Source organism: Phyllostomus hastatus, unplaced genomic scaffold (genome assembly GCF_019186645.2).
Source record: "Phyllostomus hastatus isolate PE091 unplaced genomic scaffold, TTU_PhHast_1.1 phas_scaffold_114, whole genome shotgun sequence".
Classification (NCBI taxonomy): domain Eukaryota; kingdom Metazoa; phylum Chordata; class Mammalia; order Chiroptera; family Phyllostomidae; genus Phyllostomus; species Phyllostomus hastatus.
Window position 1 is genome coordinate 9,315,095 of NW_025334006.1, and position 17,186 is coordinate 9,332,280.

Here is a 17,186-nt window from a genome sequence, read left to right on the forward strand (position 1 = left end):
TTTTTAATAGTGTATATGACAAAGAGATTCATTACCCTAAAACACATGAATGCATTATTTCTGTTAGTTACTATTATCGTTTACGATGATGATAACGACACTGGCAGTCGAGCGATTAAGTGTGTAGGTCAGTAGGGGGAGGGGGACAGGGCTGTGAAGGCAGGAGAAAGAGGAACTACACCTCCCAGAATACCCCGGGAAAGACACGCCACGGCGGCGCCCACCCCTTTTGCCTGCTGGACCCGCCCCCACCGATGACGTCACAGAGGTGACATCACGGCGCCCAGAGCGAGGCTGGGGTAGGGAGGCCGACTTAGCTGGAATCGTCCGCTGGTCGTGGAGGCTGCTAGGGAGCCGGCGAGGGGGTGAGCAGGCGAGCAGACGAGCGAGCTAGAGCAGGCAGGAGGGAGCGTTGCGCGGCGCAGAGTAGCGCCGGGGCCGGGCCGCGAAGGAACCTACAACCGGAGAGGGGCAACCCGAGCCGGGCGCCGCGGGTCCCCACCCCCACTCGGCCGGACAGTGCTCGGTGTTCCCCCGTGCGGGGGGCGGCGGCGGCTGACTGGACCCGACAGGACCGCGGGGGTGTTGCCACCTCCACCGAGAAGCCGGCGCGGCCGCGGGCTCCTCAGAGCCGGGGCCCGAGGCCCGTGACAGACGGGCCGAGGAAGGAAGGGAGGCGGCGGCGGCGGCGCAGGCGACGGGGAGGCAGCGGCGACACCATGTCATCCCCCAGTCCGGGCAAGAGGCGTATGGACACGGACGTGGTCAAGCTGTATCCTTCGTGGAGGGAGGATTCGGGCTGTAGGCGGGGGGCGGTGTGGGGATGCCTAGGGCTCCCCCTGAAACCCAAGCAAGGGCCCTGGGGCACTCCAGGCCACTGTCCGAGGCTCCCCCTTCCTTCCCTTCCCCCAGTGCCTACGGCGGCTGCTTGGCACCTCTCAGGAGCCGAGAGCCTTTTCAGCTCCCCCTTTATTTCCAGTACCCCGAAATGTGCGTTTTTCCTCGCTCTTCCTGCAACAACACCCCCCCCCCCCGCCCCAGTGCCCCTGACTTTCCTCCACGACGCTTGGACTCCCAAGACAGCCTTTAAATTTTTTTTTTTTTTTTTTTTTTTTGGCAAGACCAGCCACCTCTTTTCACCAAGGCCACCTTTTAAGGTCTCTCTTTCCTGTTTGCTTCTGGTTTAGGAACCCGAGATAGAAATTCCCGAGAGTGAAGCCTTTCCCCCTTTCTTGAGATGCCTCCATTCCCTCCACTTAGTGCTTCTTGAACTGGGGTATCTCGAGTGACCTCCTTTATCCCTAATTCCTTTCTATATTAGGAAGAGAGTAGTCTGCTCAGGGCCCCTCTTGTAAGTGATAAAGAGCTCTGAGTGTTTTAAATAAGAGACCCCCGGTAAAGGCTCCTTGGTCCCTAGAAGAACCCCACTGTTTTTCTTTCCACTGACAAAGCTTGTCCTACCCATGGTTGTATGTGGTGAGGACCCCCAGGCCCTCCAGCAAGCCACCCTCCATATTGTAGATATGACAGCTGGGGCGAGGAAGAGAAAGACAATCTCCTTGACAAAATAGCCCCTGTACTAGCCACTTAAAGGCAATTCCCTCTATGAAGATAAGGTTCTTGGGGAGTAATTGGCAACGACACCCTTTATTTTCCTACCCTCCCCCCTCGCCCCAAGTTTATGTACTCGGGAGGTAGCAGTGGGAAAGCTGTAACTGATAAGAGTCCTTCAGGCAGTGGTTTTGGTTGGAGTCCAGACTGATTATTTCAGGACCAACTAGAGAAATTCGCGAAGGTTCCTGTGACAAATCGAGAAATTTTTTTGAGGGGTAATTTAGAGGGTAGGGGGGAGAGGAAATGAGCCCAGTGTTCTGAACAACTGATCACTGGGGAGAGGGGGAAGCAGGGGTGGGGAGTGTTAGTGTGAGAAACACAGTTAAAAAGTCCTGTGTCCTGCTTCTCTTTCTGTCTTACCCCCATCCCCCCACCATTTCCCCCTGTTGCAGGGTTTTGTTTATATAACTCAAGTTGTTTGGCTGGATTCTTCAGGTGAATTCCTTCTTTCTTCCTTTTATTTGTTACTGTTTGCGATTGGACGTTTTACCTCTATAGAGATCGATGATTGTTGCTAAATACTCAGTTATGGAATTTGCTAAAGTTTTTAAACGAGTAGTTTTTGCATTTGGTTTGGAAGCGGGGGATGGGAGGGAAGTTCCTGGGCAAGTGATTTTCTTTTCATAATCTTTCCAGGAATAAGAAGGTGTTTTTCTCTTCACTTAGGAAAACTTGGCTAGAAATTAGGAACAGATAGACTTGGAAGTTTTGGGGTTTGAAATTTAGAATTTTGGGGAGGTGGGAGTGGAGATTAGAGAGAGGAACAAGTACCAAAGTGTATATTATGTACCAAACATATGTCCAGGCTTAAGTGAGACCCTTTATGAGCTGTTTGTGGCTCTGATTGAGTTTTGTAAATGTGTGAATGATACCAGTAATGTTGGCTTTTCATAAGGTTTCAGGAAAACTTGCAACTGTGGCTATGTGTACATTTTACATAAAGCAGTTTCAGATTTTATTTTTGTTTAGAAACTAGGAAATGGCATGATGGCAGAATCTGAGTTATTTTTATCTTGAATTCAGAGTTACTGTCACACCTAATGCAAATTTCTACCTAATGTTTAATTAGAATGGGGGTGGGTGGGAGAATGCCAGCTGTTTTTGATCAATGTCAGGTTCTCAAATTATATACATATATATTTTTAGAAGATTGAGGATAAAGGGTGAGGCCTAACTTGACCTGATGCCTTTTCCATATAGTGCCTTTTGTTCATTTAGTAGTTGTGGCATCTAGAATGATTACCGCATTTAGGATTCGGGGTGTGGGGGGTGGAGAGGCAGAGGAAAACAGACAAAGAACTGCAGGGTGTCTTTCTTTTTTTCCTCCCCCTAAGTGGCTTATTTCATAGCTTATTTTTAGTAGAAGATAAAGAAAGGCTAAGATGTATTGGCCTTCTGTTCTTTCCCCACCTTCCTTCTTTCTGACAAAAGAAAGCAGAGGCGCTTTAAAATCATAGATCTCTGAGATAGGAGAACAGCAGTCTCGGGATTTAAAAGGCAGAGGTTATCTTTGTTTCAAATTTTTGATTTTCTGGGTTAACATAGTTTGGAAGTTAAAATTTCCTGCATCCTTTTGTGTGTGCATATGTCTTGTCGGTTGAGAGATTTTGTGGCCTCCTTTCTCTGTTGAATGCACGTTAGCAGGCCCAAATGGAGCCAACAGTTTATTGAGCAAGGTATAGTTAGCAAAAAGGAAAAAATTCCCTAACCCACTATGAAAATGAGTACAGTTGTGTGAGAGGGCTGGGGGTTGAAAATGAAAGATGGTGGAGAGGAAGTAGAAAAGGTCTGAAGGAATGTACTTGTTTTTTTGCTCCTTAGTGTCCCTTGATGATTTCTTTGGTGTGGAGGCTGATAGCTGGTTTCATTGCAATCTCCTGTTTCAGCCCATTTTTGGATGTCTCCCGAGTGTAATTACGCTACAAGGATTTACAGCCTGGTGGGGAACCTGTATAGTAGGAAAGTAGCGGTGTGGGGGTAGGGAGAGAAGAGGATGTGTAACTAACTGGCCACTGCCTTCCACCACCTCCCTAGACACTGACTCTGGTTGTTTGGAGTCAGTGCTATTTCTTTTGTGATGGGTTGGTAGGAGGAGAGCTGACTTCCAAGTTATATGGGGAGTGAGTGTTTTGCACCAATTCACTTATTCACTTAATAATCTGCTGGGCGATTATGTTCTGAAACTCTGACTCATTCATTGTTTCTCTTCTGATCCTTTGCTGAATGTTGTGCAAACCTCTCCAGGAGCTTAGAAACTGATGTACATGACTTTTTGGGCCCTGTTAAAAGTGTGTCCCACTCAAAAAACTTACACTTAGCCTAAATCCTGTGGAATGGTTGTGAATAGTGTGGCCATTTGTCTGCAAACTCAGGTAGATGAGTAGTAATACTGTGCTGTTTCCAGCCTGGCGATCTTTGAGGTTTCCGTCTCAAACTCTGCTGCTTATTTAGATTGTCTGAGAACTGGGACTTGGGTGACCTTAAAGCGTGATTTGCCCTAAAGGAAGATCGGTTTAAGTTCTCCCTGCTAGAGGAACAAACAGCTCAGATTACACGGGTTTCCTTGTTGGTGGGGGTTACTCGTCTCACCCTGTTGCACAGCCTGGTGATCCTTTTATCTGTGAACCAGTGGCCCCTGCTGAAGGCTGGAGCTGCTTGTTTTGGAAAAGCGTTTGCAGGCAAAAGGCCGCAGGCACAGCTTCTCACAGCTCATTGGCTGCTCTGTTACTACCCGGAAAAGGAGGAGGGGTGGAGCTTCCAAACAGCTGATAGAGTGTGTGGCCGAGGGTGTTTATATACAAAAGAAGTAGGGGCTGGGAAGGCCTTGTGCTTGGTGTTACAGGATCAAGTGCATTTTCAGGGGTAAAAGGAGGAGAGGAAAATCTGACCTCATAGAGTGAGAGAAATGTTCAAGGTTAAATCAGAAAAGTAGATCTGATAATAATGGGGACTTGGCATACTCTGTATTTGTTATTGGTGTGAGATTTTGGAATTTACAATACCAAGAGTTTTCAAAGATTACCTTTTTCAGAGGGAGTGCAGTAACTTGAAACAGGGTATGTTGCTACTTTGTGTTCTTAATTGACTCTTGCAAAGACTGAAAAGTATGGTAGAATGTAAGCTTCCTCTGCAAAAGCTTTGAGTTTTAGAAGGGGGCAGTGACTTAACACTAACTTTATTAACGGCATTAGTGAATCTTACAGAATCCTGGGTATCTGCTTAGGGCTCAGAAACTTTCAGTAACAGTTCATCCCCTCACATGTTTGAGTTCCCCCTTTGTGCCATGTTTGGTGTTAGGTGCTGGGGGTTTAGCATTGAAAAATCCCTTGGGGGTTGTCATGATGATTCTGTAACTAGTCAGTTTTTTTTAAAGGTCAGGACTGTATATATCACCTTTTTGAATAATTTGTATTTACTTTCAGGATTGACTTTTCAAGGAATAGAAAGGTTAAAATGTGAATTTTATTTGATGGGATATATGGGAATATTTGTTCCTGTTTATCTTTTCACTTTATTTTTTTATTTGTAGAGAGAGGGGAAGGGAAGGAGAAAGAGAGGGAGAGAAACATCAATGTGTGGTTGCCTCTCACACGCCCCCTACTGGGGATCTGGCCAGCAACCCAGGCATGTGCCCCTGACTGGGAATCAAACCAGCAACATTTTAGCTCACAGGCCCGTGCTCAATCCGTTGAGCTATAGCAGCGAGATTTATTCCTGTTATTTAAAAGAAAGATGTTAGCCCTGGCTGGTGTGGCTCAGTGGAGTGAGTGCCAGCCTACGAACCCAAAGGTAGCTGGTTTGATTTCCCGTCAGGGCACATGCCTGGGTTGCCAAACAGGTCCCCAGTTGGGAGAGTGCAAGAGGCAACTGATCAGTATTGTATCTCGTGCACATGATGTTTCTCTCCCTCTCTTTCTCCCTTCCTTCCCTTCTCTCTAAAAGTAAATAAATTAAATCTTAAAAAAAGATATTAAAAAATGGAAACAAGAAACATTAAAGTGTGTAGTCATTTGCCTTTGACATCAACATTAGTATTTTGCTGTTAATCAGTAGTTATTCTGTCCTTTAGTTAGTAATCTTTGTTACTCTTTGGTTTGTGCTGAAAGTGTAGACAATTATGTAATGTTGTCATCAGTTCCCGTGTCAGTCGGGAACCTGTGTTTTGCCTTTTATTTCCTGTGGCCTCTGTTTTTAGTGAGATGATGAGGTGAAAGGTAGACAGTTTAATGGTCTTCAAGCTCAGAGTTAAAGCTTTGGCAACTCCCAGTGTTCTGAATTTGTTTTCTCCGCCTAGGTTTCGGTGACAGATATAACATACGAGTACTTATTTTGGTTAAGCAGGAACCCACATGAGTAAGCATTCACAGCTTCAGGACATCTGATTCCTGCAGTGCAGTTCTAGTAAATTACACATGAGCCTAAAAATTCAGCTTTTGGGGATAAAAATTTCTTGCAGATGTGACCCATAAAAGTCCCTTACCCTGTTTGTGTCCATGTGTTAGAAAATCATGTATTTGGTTTTCTAGTGTTGTGCAATTTCCCTAGCACCTTGACCTGCACTTTAGTGTACGCAATTTAGTATCTTGTTCAGTCTTACTAGATTTAATGGTTCCAAGGACCTTTGGATTTTTAGGCATATAATTCAGACCTGCCAAAGTGCTTATATAAGTGCAGTTGTTTTCAACTGTAGACCCTCAGTGTATGTTTTAGTAAAATACTGTAATGAAAAAAACTTAGTTGGGTTGTACAAGTACTAAGATAATTGAAGAAAATGTAGCTTACAAAAAGGGAGATAAAATAGTTACCCATAATTCTACCCTTTAGATAGTGGCTGTCAGTTATCTGGAGGTTTGTTAAAACAGGTAGCTGGGTCCCCTCCCTGGAGTTGTCCCGTTCAGGAAGTCTAGAGTGTGGCCTGAGAACTTGAATTTCTGCCAAGTTCCCAGATGTTGCTGCTGTTGGCTTAGGGACCGCAATTTAGTAACTGTTGTCCTCAAACGTTACCATTAGGATTTTTCTCATTACTCTTTTTTTTCCTCCCATGATATGTTTTTCAAGCTTCTGAAAATACTGCGTGTGCCTTGTTTTTGCTTAATATTTTTGCAACTGTTTTTCACAGTTAAAAATATCAAACATAATGAATAACTGATGTAACATGCCATTTATCAGTTTAATTCTTTGCCATTTCTCTGTGGTAAATAAGATTGAAATTAACGTCTTGTGTACAAGGCTTTCCCTGTATTGCTGGATTATTCCTATTTTTGAGAAATGGGACTCTAGATCAAAGAAGGTAAACATTTGAATTAAAATATTTAAAAATCTCGAGGCGTGCACTTAGCGGGCTTTCATTTTATTCTGCTGTGTTTTTGTTGGTGTTATTTCAACACTGCAGCAGTCAGTGTGGCATAATGATGAAAGATGAGCTCTGATCTCTTTGTTGAAACTTTCATTTTTTTTGAAAAATAATGATGCTCCTCAAATTAGGGGTACTTTTGTACTTCTCAGAGCGCCTATTGTGAGTTGGTGGGTTAAAAATATCACATTCAGGAGCAGATAGATACAAATAGCAAGAGCTGTAGGATTAGTTTTTGTATCGTGAATTCTTTTGTTTTTTCATTGAGGTATGTTTGACATAAAGTAACTGCATATTTAAATTTGATAAGTTTTGATGAAACCCACCACCACAATCAAGACGGTGACCATATTCATCTTCCTGAAAAGCTTTTCGTGCTTTGAGGTGGTCGTTCTTGCCTCTTGCTCACCCACTGGTATGGTTTCTGTCACTGTAACTATTTAGTGTTTTCTAGAATTTTATGTGAATGGAATCATACACTACGTACTCTTTTTGTGTGGATTCTTTTGCCATATTTTGAGGTTCACCCATGTTGTTGCTGTGTAATTCTCTCCTTTTTACTGCTGAGTATTATTTTATTGTATGGTTGTACAGCGGTTTGTTTATGCATTAACCTCTTTGTGAACATTTGGGTTGTTTTGGTTCAGGGCTACTACAAATAAAGCTGTTGTGGACGTATGCTTTCTTTTCTTTTGGGTCGGTGGGAGTGGAATAGCTGAATCACTTTTGGTGGGTATAGGTTTAACTTAAAAATATATATATGTATAGGAATACATATATAAAATTTATATAAAAATGTATATAAAAATATATATATTTTTTTAGAGAGATGGGAGAGGAGAAAGGGAGGGAGAAAGAGAGGGAGAACCATTGTATGAGATGCCTCTCGTACATGCCCTGACTGGGAACACAAGCAACCCAGGTGTGTGTCCTGACCACGAATCAAACCTGCAACCTTAGCTTTGTGGGACTATGCCCAATCTACTGAGCCACACCAGTCAGGGCTTGGGTATTGTTTTTTTAAGCTCTTATTTATTTACCTTTAGAGAGAGGGGAAGGGAGGGAGAAAGAGGGAGAGAAACAACAGAGATACATCACTGTGTGAGATTTGCCTGTCGCAGACCCCAAACTAGGGGAAGGGAGGGAGGGAGAAAGAGAGGAATCATCATCAGTGTGTGAGGTTTGCTTGTCACAGGTCCCCAACCGGGGCCTGCCTGGCAACCCGGGCATGTGCCCTGACCAGGAATCGAACCAGTGACCCTTCGGTTTGGTGCTCAGTCCACTGAGCCACATCAGCCAGGGCTAGGTTTACCTTTTTAACAGGTAGTGTGAATTTAATTTTTACTGATGATAGTCTGTATTTCAGACACATTTAGATTGTGATGTTAAACTGTTGTTTCAATTGTTTATTTTAAAGGAATCCCATTAAATAGCATGATCCTAAAGCACTGATTTCTGCTTAACTCTGTCAGATTTAGTTTTGTAGCTGGTCTGCCCTCCCATTCAAAATAACTGAGTTAAATTTTCATTGTGAAATATTTTTGTTTTGTGGCCCTTTGAAATGGTACTTAAGCAGTATGGGCATAAATAACATTTTTGGATTTGCTAAAACTTTGTCAATTTTTTGAAAAGGTGAGCACACTTTTTATTCATGGTACCCTTTTCTTGCTTTTTGTAAAATACTGATAGAAAAAAATTTTTACCTTTAGTTTTACTTAGCACCTCCAGTTACCTTTACAGCAGTTTGCAGGTATTTATTTACATAGGAGTCTGTGGAGTCTGAGTAGTATCTTCAATTTTCATATGCCCTAAACCCAGGTGAAAGGAACCAATAGCAACTCAGTGCAGAAGTGGAAACAGAGTCTCAGAGTTAGGTTATCCCTTACTGTGTTTTCTGGAATCCTTTTTTTTTAAGTATCGAAGGTATTGGGGCAACACTGGCTAACAAAATTATGAAACCTGTGACAGGTTTCTGGTACATAGTTCCACAGGGCATCGTCCATTCACTGTGTTGTGTGTTCACCACCCTAAGTCAAGTCTCCCCATCCATTACCATTTATTATTTTTTCAAAGTTAATTTTTAACAAAATGATGGGGGTTTGTGTCATTATTTTTTGACATCCTGTGTGAGTTATTTGAAAGAATTAACAGACATTACTATAATAAAATTACACATTACTTTGTGATACGTGGTTATTCTTCCTGATAAATTACAAACATTAGAGTTATTATATAGGTGTTTTACGTAAATATTGCTTAAAAAAGTTAACATCCTATTACTGACAGCTGGAACTTCTAGCTTGGCCAACAAGGAAAAAGACACCCTGCTTTATGCCTGTTTCAGGTTGGAGGCAGTGACAGTTTGTTCAGTGGGAGACTTTGGTTCCGTCGCCAGACACGAGGACGATGATGCCTGGAGCGTGTGTATCAGAGTGTTATTTTTGTTTGCCCATGTGTAATTTATGGGCAATGTAGAGACCTTTGAAAACAGAGAAGTCTGAGTACTTTTGAGGGCTTGTACAGTAGTGATTCTCTGGTGGGTTATTGCATTTGAGAAGAATTACTGTATTTTTATGGGCAGGTACTATGGTTATTATAGTTGCTTCTGTGTACCTCACCAGGTGCTTGGGAAAGGTGGGTGGTTGTGTACAGGCGGATGCTCAGGGTGGTAGCTGCCATGGCTGGAAGAAGCCAAGCCCTCAAGAGCCAGGTGGTAGAAGTCCCTCTAGGGCAGCACATGAGTGAGGAGGGATCATTTTTGTCTTCCCCTGGTTTCTTAGGTGCCTAGGGCATTAGGTAGTGGTTTGAATAGGTGCTATTGATCTTTTGACCTGGCCCTGCAAAGAAGTCAGGGAAGAGCGGGACACCCAGTGAACGGGAGAGGATTGGCTGGCCTTCATCATCCTCGGGCAGAAAGGCATGATGGCGGGATCCTTCCTTGAGCTCACAGAAGGTGCCTAGGCCACAGCACTTGTGAGAACCATGTTGAAGGGTTTAGAATATATTTAGTTGTGAATGGAGTCTGTATGTCTTTTGTTCAACTTCCTGGTTTCTAACTTGAAACCACTTTTAGGGAGGCATTATTTATAGAAGTAAGAGAGATTTCCTACATGTGAAATTGTTAATGTTGCAAATTATGTATTTTCTTTTTAGTTAGGCAAAATGTTTCTTTTTCCTTATATCATGTTTTTATCATGTGCATTTTTTTCAAGGTTTCTTGGATTATAAAATCTTAGTTGAAGTAATATAAATAGAAAATTAGATAACAGCATGTGCCTGGTTTGTGTTACTTCAGATGCAATTGGGTTACACTTCAATTAGTGAAAAGAAATTTAGTTGTTTTGTTTAAATGGTGCCAGTATAACTTTGGTTATCTGGATATTGCTTTTTAATCGGTTCACTTTATATTGCAGAGACAGTTTCTGAAAGATTCATTAATTTAAAGAATTTAAAAATTCAGCCCTGGCTGGTGTGGCTCAGTGGATTGAGCTCAGGCTTGTGAACCAGGGGGTTGCTGATCTGACTGCCAATCAGGGCACATGCCTGATTGCAGACCAGGTCCCCAGTGGGGGACATGTGAGAGGCAACCACACAGTGATGTTTCTCTTCCTCTCTTTTCTCTCTCTCCCTTCCCCAATCTCTAAAAATAAATAAATAAATAAATAAATAAAAGCTTTAAAAAAATTCAGGTAAAGATTTCCATTGTAGTGTCTATCTGTAGGTTGTTTTGGTAGGAACATGTCCATAAGAGACCACCTGGTGTTACATAGATGTATACATTGTTTCATAGGTTTACAGACTACTGCATGTTTACTCTTTTGCTAATTATTTATATAAATCTGTGAATAAATTAGTAAATCTCCATGGCAACAAAGCTTGAAATTATATAACTCTTTTTGTTTTACTCCACAGGAAAGAAACTGGATTTTTAAAAATTATTCTTAACAAATGGTAACTTACATTTGGCCCTCAGGGTTCCACGCCTGTCAGCTGGTAGAGTAGCTCCCCCGCCCCCTGTCTGCAGGGCGTGTGTTCTCAGACTTCTGCTGGACGCCTGAAACTGCAGATGGTGCCCAGTCCAACGTATACATTTTTGCCTGTGCATAGATACCCTTACCCCTTCTCTTTGGCTTATCCCAGTTGTCAGCATCGCTACTCTGGTACTTAGGGGCCATTCATCATTGAGTGAAATGAGGGTCGCCTGCCTCAGGCACTGCAGTACCTTGAGAGTAGGTTTGACAACCAAGCTGACTGCTAAATGACTGACAGGCAGGAAGTGCACACATTGAGGAGACACTGGACAAAGGGATGATTCACACCTGGGGCGGGATGGAGTGTGACTTTGTGAGATTTTTTTCATGCTACTCAGAAAGGCATGCAATTGAAAACTTTTAAATTGTTTATTTCTAGAGTATTCCATTTCATATTTTGACCCTGAGTAACTGAAACCATGGAAATGGAAACTGCATAATGGGGGGAACTACAGTACTTGGTCATCACTAATCCAGACTAAGACTCCTACAATGAAATCACACCATGGCCCTGGCTGGTGTGGCTCAGTGGATTGAGTGCTGACCTGCGAACCATGGGAACCAAAGGGTGGCTGGTTCAATTCCCAGTAGAGGCGCATGCCTGGGTTGTAGGCCGGGTCTCTGCTGGGGGCTTTTGAGAGACAACCACACACTGATGTTTCTCTCCCTTTCTTTCTCCCTCCTTACCCCTCTCTCTAAAAATAAATAAAACCTTAAAAAAAAAAAAGGAATCATGCTATGATGTAGGTCTTGGATATTTTGGATTTTTATTACAAATTACATTCATTAATGGAAGTGTATTTTAAATATTTGTAGCATTTTCTTTTTTTAATCATTTTTTAATTGATTTGAGAGACAGAGAGAGAGGGAGAAACAGAAACATTGATTTGTTGTTCCACTTATTTATGCATTCTTTGGTTGAGTCTTATATGTGCCCTGACCTGGAATCGAACCTGCAACCTTGGTGTATTGGGACAACACTCCAACCAGTGGAACTGCCTGGCCAGAGCACTTGTGGTGTTTTCTGACAAAAGGAGTTTTAGCTCTTTATCTTAACTTGGTGGCTGATCTCAGTGTTGCTTTAGAATATATTTAAGTAAGTATATTAAAATGTAGAACATAATATATGGTTGAAAACACAATCATCGATTTGGCAACACAATTTTACCAATTAATCCAGTCAATTCACCATAGCTACCATCCTGATAATAGAGGGGGGGAAAAACCCTTATTTAACACCTCTGTTCCTTTGTATCCTTAGGGATTAAAAATTAAAAAAAAATTTTTTTTAAGTCGGTTTGTTTTATGGGTGGAAGAAGGAGAATGTGTTTTGAGTGTGTTCTTTGGTCTAATTATGTGGATTGCTGCCCATCTCCCGGCAGTAAAGAGTGGCAATCTCGAATGCTGTCTTTGATCACCAGATGACGTATGTTTAAGTATAACTGTATGGAGTCATTCCTGCTCTTGTGAATACTTTTGCTTTTATCTTTTTTTCTGTAGGGTCTTGGGTTAGAATAGTTAGGTACCAGATTCTTTCTCTGTAATTAATGTGGTGTTTCCTTTGAGATTTAGCCGAGAATTTTGTAACATCTAAAAACCTAACACATCAGGAAGACTGTTGGTGGCTCATGAAGACTATAATACCATTTCATACAGTATTCCAGTGTACCTTTGTATATGTCTCTTCCTTTAGTGTTCCTAGCCTATGTTTTGGCTAATTTTTAGAAATCGGGCAAGACAGTTAAGTGCACTAGCAGGGAAGTACATAAATAAACCTTTAGGGAGAAGGTATTTCCAGATCCTTTTCCCTACCTCACATGCAAGGTTAATTAAAAGTAGTAGTGAAGCCAGGTCCTTTTTTCTAGGCCTGTTTCACTGTGTGCAGCTTGGCAATTATTCATCTAACTCAAACTTACGCCAGAAACATGAAAAGTCGTTTACAGCTTTGCTATTTATCTTCTGAACGCAAAAATAAGCTATGCCTTAGATTTGCTTTAACTTTCGGTGAAGTCGGGCACAGTGGAACTTGGCGCCTGAATTTTTTGTGTTCTTAACACTTCAAAGGTACTAGTCTCTTCTTGCCGCTGAAGAGCTTGTTTTTTCTAAGCTGGTATTATACAGTCTGGTCAGTGTCTCTGAGATTCAGAAGCTACTAAGTAACTGCATTTTCTTTCAAGTTCTCAAGCTAGGAAGTGAAGAGGTCTGTATCTCCCAGCCTCAGCGTCCTCTTCTTGCTCTTTGGGCAAGGTAAATGGGAGTGGCCTCCGTCCCTTTGGGGCTTGTTCCCAGGGTGGAGTTTGGGCCCCTTTGCATCTTGTAATTCAAAGAATGACCAACAAAAAATCCTGTGTCTGTTGGTGCTTGTTCTCTGTTTTGGGGAGTGACTTGGTATATGCATATATATTCAAGCCTTTGAACTGGATTATCTTAATTGACAGAGATACATGTCTTATTTTTTTATTTCCTTGATAGCTAATAGAAATTCTGTTTTTTTATAGGATCAAAAAATAGTGTATGACTTGGATGCTTTTTAAATTGGGACTTATTACTCATTTGAATTAATTGAATAAAATGTAATGATTTGGGTCTGGTAGTTCTGGCTGTTTTAGTTCTTATGTGTCATTTTTAATAGTGTTTTGTCAGCTCTGATGAAGTTCTGATGACATTTTATTAAAGTGAAATCTTAGAATTTTATCTAGATTTTGGCATGTTTTTATATGTGGAGAAAACTTGGCAGCGCAAAAAAAAAGTATTACAAAGCAGTGGTTGCTTTCTGAATATAAGGGTTCTTTGAGTAGAAATTAATAATTGTACTCTTCCTAAGCAATATTAATTGTAGCCTTAAGAATAGTTAGAGAAATACTGGTGCTTAGCTGTAAATTCTGGTAATTTTTTTTATTGATAGAAAAAAATAAAAGCCAAAGTTGAACTAAGGAGCCTGCTTTTCATTTGCAACTTATAAAATCAGTTTCGCTATTTAGTAGTCATTTTTGATATGTGAAAATAGAATTAAAACTATAGACTAATACCTCAGTTAATTTTATTTATGAGTGTGAGTCATGAAGTCAAAACTAAAAATGACTTAGTAGGTTTTCATATAAATGTTCTGACATCTCTTTCTAACAGTAGATTAGATGGCATTGTGCTTTGTGTTCTTGAGGTGTCTGGTCGTATGTGCCCTGTCAGTTTAAAAATAAAATAAGTCCCATAAGAGCGCCTGATTCATAGAAGCTTTTTATCAGGCTAGAATGGCAGCATGCTGTTCTTTTCAAAATTTTATATATTTAATTATCTGAATTATATTTTGTTTTTCAAAAGTAAATGAGGGAATGTGGGGGTATAATTGAGTAAAAGAATATGCCCAGAACCAGGATCCCATCAGGGTTTGAAACATCCAGTATTTAAGCATTTAGGTATTTTCCCTTTATGCCTTTTAATACTCTCCATATATCTTAAGTACATCTTTTGCAGAAAATTTAGGTGTCAGTATTTTTATTGATATTTAAGCTCTGTGTGCCTGTAGTGGATCAGTTTTGCTTCATGTTTTAGTATTTTTAATTATTAGTGTCAACACAGCTGAATGTGTATAAAGACTTTACCTGCTTAATTTTTAAAACATTGGGATGATTTTGTGAAAGAAAGCTTGGGATGTAAGCGACTCTTAATTTTCTGCTGTTTTTGCCTTAACGATTGATACCTTTTGACTTTTTAAAGATAAACTTTATTTTTGACTTACAGAAAAGTCGTAAAGATAATTCAGAGAGTACTTCTCTGTTACCTTCTTATATTACAATGGCACATTTGCCAAAACTAAGGAATCAGTGTTGGTACACTACATAAATTAAACTCTGGGCTTTGTTCAGATTTCACCAGTTTTTCTATGAATGTTCTTTTCTGCTCTAGGATTCAGTCCTTAGGATTGGGTTGGCCAAAAAGTCCATTTAGTTTTTTCCATAAAATAAAGTACATTTTTCATTTCCCTCAATAACTTTATTGATTTGGATATTTTGAGTATGTTGGCTCTCTCCCACGTAGTATAACATTGATTGTTCTCAACTAATGTCTCTATTTGATTGCTGTCAACTTCATCTGGTCTATCCGAATGTGGAGCATCGTCCAGCAAGAACTCTCCAGCATGAAATTTCGCAAACCACTTCTGATACATTCGATCAGTCACAGCACCTTCTCTATACACTGCATAATTTTTTTGTGTGTGTTTTAGTTTTGTTTTTTGCCTTTCTTGAAATAATAAAGCATAATATGCTGAAAATGTGTATTTTCTTCCATCTTCAATATTAAAGTGGCTACACAAAATTCACCAATTTTTTTTAATGTACACTGATATGGCAGTTGTCATAATACAATATAATAGAATTGTTTCAGATGAAGTTAAAGACAACTAAGCGCTACTAGAGCCATCTTATGGAAAAAAACAAACTTTCTGGCCAACCCAATATTTCCTAGTCTGTGGCAATTTTTCACTATTCCTTTGTTCTACATTACCTTGACTATCTTGGAGAATTGGTCGGGTGGTTTTTGGGATGCTCCTCAATTTCAGTTTATGTGATCCCCCCCCATCAGACCTCATGATAATGAGGTATTAAAATTTGGCCAAATTCACTGCGGTTTTTTGGAAAGAAGTGAGTGGCGCTGTGCTCACTCATAACTGCACTGGGTATAGTAACCTTGATTCACGTGACTGAGGTGCTTGCCTGGTTTCTCTACTGTGAAGTTACTGTGTTTCCTTTGCATTCTGTTCTTTGGAAGCTCATCACTAAGTTGTGTGACTAACACACATGGGTGGGGGAGGTGCTGGGGGATTAGATTCGACCTCCTAGAGGGAGTAATTGTTTCTAACTTTTGATTGTAACCTGTCAGGTGTATTCATCTTAGTTATTAGTGGCTTTGGTATAGGAGTTCCATTTAGCTATTTGCATGGCAAATTTAACTTCTTACATTCGGCTGTTTTTAGATCTATAGTAACATTTATATGTGAAAATGAAGATTAAATTTAGGATGAGTTGCAAAGCTATTCGTTGAGAACCTCATAACTCAAAGAATTGTATAGTCTAAAAGTTTTAGATCAGAAGGAGAACTTGAAGATAAAGTAGTGATAAAATGCTATTATGTTCAGTATATGTTTTTGTTATGAGCTCAGGCAGGTTCTTGGATGCCATTTTGTTACAGTGTTGACGAGATGTTGTAAGGAACTAAACTCTATCAATTAGCCTATGGTAAAATTGGTTTCTTTATAGGTCATGTTCAAAAAGTTTCAGAACCTATCTACTAGGTTAAGTGAGGATTTACTGTAGTTACATAATTAGTAAGAGAATATATATATTTTTTAAACTTTTTTAAAAAAGATTTTATTTATTTATTTTTAGAGAGGGGAAGGAGGGAGAAAGAGAGAGAGAAACATCAATGTGTGGTTGCTGGGGGTCATGGCCTGCAACCCAGGCATGTGCCCTGACTGGGAATCGAACCTGCCACACTTTGGTTCGCAGCCTGCGCTCAATCCACTGAGCTATGCCAGCCAGGTAGAGAATATATTCTTAACAGCTGCTAATTCTAGCAAAGGGCATTATTTTGGCTCATAGAAACATTGTAGTCTATCTTAAGGAGTATATTTTTTCACTATTTTGACACTTTTTAGCTGTTCTATTTGTAGTTTCAGTGAAAATCTTGATATAATTGTAGTTGGCTTTCACTTTTTCTTCAGAATTTTCTAAACAGTTGAATCTTAACTCCTTTAAATGAGAAAACTTACTTCAGTGGTTTTGTTATATTTTTATATTGTCTGAATTTTGCCATTTTCTCCTTTCTTCCTATGAACAACACTACCTGATTTCCATATGATAAAAGTTTTACAAAACTACACTGTTTTCGTGAGCAGGGTATTTATAACTGAAGCTATTGCGTAGTGACCTCTGGAAAAGTAACAGAAGGATATTAAAATTTGGTCTAACCTGTTTAATCTAGAGTAAAAGTTAAGGCGAAGTATTTATCTCCCAGGGTTGTCCTTGAAAATAGGAAGAAAGGTGGAAATTGAATATTAATGGGAAATATTTCACTAGTTATAGAGTGGTAATAAATTCTATTTTGAGACTGTAGAGGATAGTTCAGGATTTCTATATCAACTCAAGGAGACACCTGGGTTTTTGTGTGGTATGTAAGTCAGAAGTATTTAA

At 40.4% G+C, this 17,186-nt stretch overlaps 1 protein-coding gene across 2 annotated transcripts in view; it reads left to right on the forward strand.

Moving 5' to 3' along the window:
- The first annotated feature begins 273 nt into the window (after positions 1-273).
- UBE2H (ubiquitin conjugating enzyme E2 H) overlaps positions 274-17,186 on the forward strand; it is a 103,637-nt gene continuing 86,724 nt past the window's right edge. For both annotated transcript variants that reach the window (XM_045855591.1, XM_045855592.1), the window contains exon 1: positions 274-772. In XM_045855591.1, coding sequence (XP_045711547.1) covers positions 720-772 — 53 coding nt within the window. In that variant the 5' untranslated portion in view covers positions 274-719. The remainder of the gene's footprint in view (positions 773-17,186) is intronic.